Source organism: Coffea arabica, chromosome 3e (genome assembly GCF_036785885.1).
Source record: "Coffea arabica cultivar ET-39 chromosome 3e, Coffea Arabica ET-39 HiFi, whole genome shotgun sequence".
In the NCBI taxonomy this organism is placed as follows: domain Eukaryota; kingdom Viridiplantae; phylum Streptophyta; class Magnoliopsida; order Gentianales; family Rubiaceae; genus Coffea; species Coffea arabica.
This window is the reverse complement of record NC_092315.1, coordinates 21,470,367-21,477,205: the sequence shown is the minus strand read 5'-3', so window position 1 is coordinate 21,477,205 and position 6,839 is coordinate 21,470,367. Positions and strand designations below refer to the sequence as shown.

General features: G+C 36.5%; 1 protein-coding gene across 1 annotated transcript; it reads right to left on the bottom strand.

The window, feature by feature from the left end:
• Positions 1–591: 591 nt before the first annotated feature.
• LOC113736651 (ATP synthase subunit gamma, mitochondrial) lies at positions 592–6,563 on the bottom strand. The gene is made up of 9 exons (XM_027263717.2): positions 6,326–6,563; positions 4,905–4,948; positions 4,622–4,774; positions 3,454–3,567; positions 3,246–3,373; positions 2,528–2,650; positions 2,335–2,454; positions 1,907–2,028; positions 592–879 (listed from the first exon to the last, which is right to left on the bottom strand). Exons 1-9 carry the CDS (start codon positions 6,424–6,426, stop codon positions 810–812), a joined length of 975 nt encoding a protein of 324 aa, XP_027119518.1. The 5' UTR covers positions 6,427–6,563; the 3' UTR covers positions 592–809.
• Between the last annotated feature and the right edge of the window lie 276 nt (positions 6,564–6,839).

Sequence of the window (6,839 nt, the reverse complement as noted above, 5' to 3'; positions counted from 1 at the left end):
AACACAAAAATCATCAAGCATATTTGGATTTCAATCACAAGATTATAAAAAAAGTTTCAACTTTTAAAGATGTATTGGTTTATGATTGCATGTTTTATTACTATTTTTCATGCATTTTGAATGGATTAAATATAAATATTATTAAAAAAATTTTGGTTTATATACGTTTTAAGAACTATTATTTGTTCATGTTTAGTTTTAATATTATAGTCTTGTAAATGTTAAATTAGTTTTACAACTTAATAGTTACAGTAATTATATTAAGAAAATTAAAAAGTAATAAGTGAATTTGGACTAAACCTGATTAAGGCTCACAACTCGAATATTATGTGAGTTGAGTATGAACTTCACATTTACGAACCCGAAACTCATAGCCCGAAGTTCGAAAATAATTCAAATTAAATGAACTGAGTTTGAACTCATCAAAGCCTGACTCATTAGGACAGGCCTACTAAATATCCCAATTCCATTGCAATTGCAGCGTAGACGCAGAACATATCTCTACTCACACGTGTATATCTGTAATAAAATATTGGGTACCACATAACCAAATTTACCAAAAAAATTGCAGACACCTTCAAGCAACTAATATTTAGCCAATTGAGCATCTCAATCACCTTTCATTCATGAGCCTTTAAGCTTGCAGTTCAACAAAAAAACTTTTGACAGCAAACAGTGACAATCAGGAAGTTGCAGAGTGAAAGAAAAATATTAATGACAGAATAAGCTCTTGATGTACAAGGTGCAATTAAGTCTTTGCCTCGATTTTATTTCCTCAACGTCAGAAGATGTAGAGCAAGGCTGTGCAACTAGCCCGTCAGCGCAGAAGCTCCAGAAATAATCTCAATAAGCTCAGTGGTGATGGAAGCCTGCCGGGTTCTATTAAAAGATACCAAAGCAAAGATTAATGAGAAAGGCAGATAACTAACTAATCAAAAAGCATCTTGTCAATAAGTTCTGTGCAAGAAGACCATCAAAAGTTGTCAATAACATATCTTTTCTCAAGAGGGTTATGTTAGCTTGTCCATGTCATCTCGCAGGGGTGAGATGTGAGTCAAATGCTCATTTATAATAATTGACTTGAATGCTTTCATATTGATGGTAAATCAGTTAGTTCTCACATATATAACCTATTTACTGTTAATCTCTTGAGAAACACATTTGTTTTAATTAAATGTAGAATTGAAACATGCATTCAAATTCCAAGACAGGGTCAGAATGACATGAGACTACAAAAGCAGTAATGCTTAAACATCTTGTCGATGTACTTTCTTAGCGTGAAGCTAGAAGCAGAGTAGATGAGGAAAAGTACTTGCGACATATAATTCAAACTTTCAGTACACCTATGCTTTCAAACGTACAAATAAGATAACATAGAAAAAGATTTCAAAGATGATCCCTCTTAAGTGATAAACATCTAAAGAAAATTAGGACTAACAAGAATACAAGAAGGTTTAGAAGTAATTGTGATGAGAAACAGAAGTTGGAAATAGCTGAATCTGACTTGAGAGGTCTTTTTTAACTTATTCATGTTTAAGAAGCAGTAATATTCTAAATCCTGTTTTTGTACTTTATTCCAACAAACTTTGAGCTTGTAGGCTCTTCTAGATGTAAACAAGCTCTTTCTGCAAATGTACCAAAAAAAAAAGAAAGAAAGAAAGAAAGCAAAGAAGCTCTTTCTGCAATTATATTTGCACTATTCTTCTAAAGTGGTTGATATTAGCAACCAATGTCCGAGGATGTAAAAATCATGTCGATGTTCAACACATCTCAAACAAGGTATGCATAATTCACCAAATGATTGCTTCAATTCCTGATAGAGTGCATAATTGGTTGATTATGTTACAGGGGGTGCAGATATGCACCAGCATGAGGGCGAGAGAGAGAGAGAGAGAGAGAGAGAGACCTGTTATAAGCAAGGGTGAGGCGGTCAAGCATCTCGCCAGCATTTCTACTGGAGCTATCCATTGCAGACATCCGTGCTCCTTGCTCACTACAAGCATTCTCCAAAACTGCATTGAACAAGACCTAAAAAAGAAAAATTCCAATTAGCAAAGGATGGACAATAATCTGTTCCATATAGATGCTTTGACACATAATTAATTCTGCAATGGAAATTATATACCCAGACAAATTTATCACAACATCCAAAATACTCCATATTCATTCTTATTCAATCAATCACAATATAAAAACAATAAGACCCTTATGATTTTCCAAATACCACAAATGACACACTCCCATAGTTTCTGAGCAGAGTAAACATAAGTGAACTGTCTTCTCATGGTATATTTGAACAGAAGACATAATGCACCAGAAAGGCCAAGTGCATACACAAGAAAACTGGAATTCTGTCAGATTCTGAAGAACTTCTCCCTTTGTCTCAGCACCTTCAATTTCATACAAATCCAGATCCCCAAGCTTCCCACCAGACTCAGCTTCTCTCTCCACAACCTATACATGAATTGCGTGGTGAGTAACATTACAAAACTTCCACGAAACAATGCAGTTGCAAAGTTATTTTAACCTCGGGTGATAGCACTGTAGCTGTAGTCGGCATAAATGAGATAACTGAATGAAATTTGTTGAAGACAAGCCTTAATGCATCAAATTCAACATTCTTTAAAATGTCATCTGCAAGCACAGAAACCTGCACAAACGTGATAAAGTTGGGTTACAGGGAGCTGATAAAGTATATCAAGAACAACTATATATCAAGTTAGTTTTCTTGGGTGTAGAGGAAACAACCAAGCAACTATTATCTAATTTTCATCAATAAAATACTGCAAAGACAGACTATGGGTCCCAAAAGATTCTGTTTATATGACGACTACACAAGAATCAATTTCAAAGACAAACATCACGCCCAACAGGAAAGCTTCTTCTTCTGCAAATGCAGCATCAACGATCCCTTATTTCATAAGTAATCCATAAGAATGCACAAAACAAAAAAGATAAAGAGGAAATCAATTTTACTGCTTGCAAGCATGTGTATTAGCTCAAATCTTAAAAGTTTCGAGGGGGAAGGGGGAAAAAAAGGCAGATAAAGCAAAGTTCAAAAATTTTAACATTCAGTCAATGTCTAATGAGCCAAGGTCCAGAAAAACAGCGACCAATATGAATAACCATTTACCAGTATAAACATAAAGACTAAGCCAGGTAGAATGTAAAAGCAATCACTACAAGTAAGCTTACACATGGAGTCTTCTACAATATTTCATGCCACAAGAAGTAGAATTATTAACCTGAGTGTAATTAAGAGGATTTTTTTGCAGCTCAGTCATGGAGAGCTCAATATGTTTCTTTGAGTCTCGAACCAGTTGAGCCTTGGCCTTTTCCCCCAGAACAACATATTTAGCTTCCTTTTCAGGCCCTAATATGATATGAAGATCAACTAGTAACCATGAACTAGAGGTACATGAACTTGGGGAAACCAAAAAGTTTGGAAAATACCAGAATTCAACTTGTGAAGTGCCCTGCTTATCTTGACAGATGTAGAATTAATGCCACCACAAAGACCTTTGTCTGAAGATACGGTAACAACAACTGTCTTCTTGACATCAACACCTAATACAACAAAAAGCGTTAAGGAGGAACAATCACAACTAAATATAATACAATAAAAGCCTGTTGAAGTTGGTTGCAATTTATCAGATAAGACAGAATTCCTAATATCACACAACAACACGGATGCATAGCAGAACACCCAGTATACTGGCAGCAGCTAATGACAAGTTTCTTAGGACATTAGAAGGACCCATCCATTTGCAATGAAGACAAATCAGACATGAATGGATATAGATACAATTAGCAACTGGATATAATACTCTTTCACAGGGTGCACAGACCCTCCTGCCATCCCCTATTAGAGATGAATGTGCAAGCACAAGATTGGGATTTAATATGTCAGAAGAAATGAGGATGAAACACTCTGCAACATCTACATATAAGAACTTCCCACATGATAATCTATTCTTCTCTAAAAGTTCAGTCTATGGGGGTCAACGAGCCCAATCAAGCTGAACACCTTAGTGTTCAAGCTTGTTTGATTATTTTAACGAGCTTGAAATTTTGTTCAAACTTGGCTCATTTATTTGCTGAACCAAGTCTGGATGAGCTTTTATTGAACCAAACTCGTGTCAAGCCCGAGCAGCTTGACATTTTTACATATAAAATCCAATTTTATACTTATCAAACCAAGCTCGGGCCGTTCATCAAGCATAAAACACTGTTCAAGCTTGGCTTGACTAGTTAGCAAACCAAGCTTGAGCAAGCTCTTACCAAGCTGAGCTCAATTTGAGTATCAAGTAGCTTGGTTCATCTTTTAGCCCAAGTTTAGTCTATTAATGTTCGCGTGAATCAGAATGCAAAACAAACAATGAGATTAAACCATGGTAAAAGAAGTGCTAGAGCAACAATATATAGAAGTATTTCAGGTCTGAAGGGAGATAACAGGAATAAAGCTGATGCTACTTGTCAAGAAAAGAGGAAAATGGTGTCCTTCTAAAAAGAAACAGAAAAAAAAGAGTTTCTAAAAGATATTAAAGACACAAATTGTCGCTCTAAGTTAGTGAGTTCAACCCCATAGGTCAGTTAATCAAAAAATTCTCCACCAACTTACTTGGGAGGTCACCCAGAAGAGCAGTGAATGGCTGCCAGAGGCCACGCGAATTTTCAGCTCTAGTCTGAATAGCTCGCAATTTAGAAGCTGCAACCATCTTCATTGCCTTTGTAATTTTCTGAATATTCTTGACACTCTTCATGCGGTTCCGGACTGCAGAAGAGTATTGTCACACAGATACTCAGTATTAAAAAGTCATGCAACACTTGAAGAAATCCCAGAGAATGCCAAAAAAATATTTGATAGTTAAAAAGCAGCACCATGAATACAAATAATTCCTTACCAACTTGAGTAGAAATACTACGAACTCCAAGAATGGCCTGCTCCCTGCACAAATGGCATCACTTAGAACAGTACTATTAAATAAAGAATGCCAGAAAGTGATTGCCAAAATTACAAAGTATGCTTGTTAAGACAGTATAAGAGACTTGAACATAGAGAACATGTCCTTTTACAACAAAATGAATATAATATGAGGTCTTCCGCACATGGACCGTAACTAGGTGGTAATCATGTGATGAAAAGGTACCTACGGATAGAGCTAAAAATTTATGAAAGTACAGTACGTAGAACCTCTCAATATCCACTTGAAACTGTCATGAATATATGCTCAGTAAAGAAAGGCTTTCCAAGAAAAAAGTAAGAAGCCAACATAAGAACTTCAAGCACCAAAAAAAGAAATTCAACTTCCTTATGATGACTGCGCAACCCCACATAAAGTTATTTAAGAGGGGTACAAGGTATTTACCACAATCTGACCTCACAGAGATATTCTCAACTCGAAAACTTGCAAACTAAATCGCTATGTATATCTTTAACACTACCCCTTTTCCTATTGAAAGGACAATAACCATTTTCTACCTAGTGCATATTAGTTTACAAATCATATTTCAAGCATACAAAATATGAGGCTTGCACTCCTTCGATGCACTCAAAAAGGCACCTCCGTCTAAAAATTTCTTCCTGCTTAAGCAATTGAAGAAGATTTCAGAAATTTTCCATTCAACCATCCTCCTTTATCTTCGCCAGTCAAAAGCAGAAATCCTATAGCTCAGCAATGCAACCATCTCCATTTCTATCTGCTTTCTCTGTATGACTACCCAGTTTACATAGCAGAGGCTTGATACGAGGCTATCTCGCTTATCAATTTCTATAGTTACTCTTCCCACCAGCCGGCAGCAATATCTGTTCAGCGAGGGCAGACTTTCCCCATCGAATAGCTTAAACACTAAAACTAAAGCTGAGACCTACAAGCACAACACAGGCAAAACATCTAACAGGTAATGAATCAGCAGCCAGTCCACAGCAATTTATCCTCCAATCCAAACCAACATTGGCATAAAACATTCAAAAAAGCACACTATGCAATTTTTAGTTTAAAATGTAATGAGAAACTGTATCGAATCCTAATCAGATGTCGTAAATAAGCATTTAAAAAAACTCAGAAAGCAGCTCATCTTTTCATTTCTTGTGTTTCTACAGTATTCAGAAACTTAATTCCTGTCATTTCGCCGAGACAATCCGGAATAGAAACACTGAATCAATGCTTCTACGGAAACAATGATAACAAAATTATTTAAAAAATAATAAAAATAAAAGCGCACACACACACACAAACGACTATAGATAGGGATTTCTCACAGGCACGAAAACTAATATACTACTATTAGATAGGGATTTTCGTTTGACGGAGAGAGTAATTACTCGGACGGTAAGAGAGACGATCGAAGGGTGTTGGCAGGGTTGGCAGACATCAGAGGGGTGGCGAAGCGCCTGCCCTCTCTCCTCAACGCAGCCATCGCCATTGCCGAGATTGATTACTGATATTGGATCCGATGGTTCCGCTTTTCCTCCGTCCTCTTCAGCTGACTATGCAGAATTCTTTTTGGGCTTTAGGGTTATCACAGTGAAGAAAGAAATGATGAAATGACGATGCTATGAAACAGAGACTGAGATGCTTTATCTTACATAATACTACGTCGTTTCGAATATATTTTTTTTTTGGACCTTTTTCTTGAAAGAAGAAAATACTAGGAGGTTAACCGTTAAGCGCGAGGATATTTTACGGAGGGAGCATTGAAGGCGTGGACGTTACAGATGGTGGGAGCATTAAAGCGTGGACTGAATACTTTGTCGTGTAACGCTTTCACAATATGGATGTTGACAACTGGTGAATGGGAGCTGATAATGTCATAAACAATTTTTGACACACAGTTAC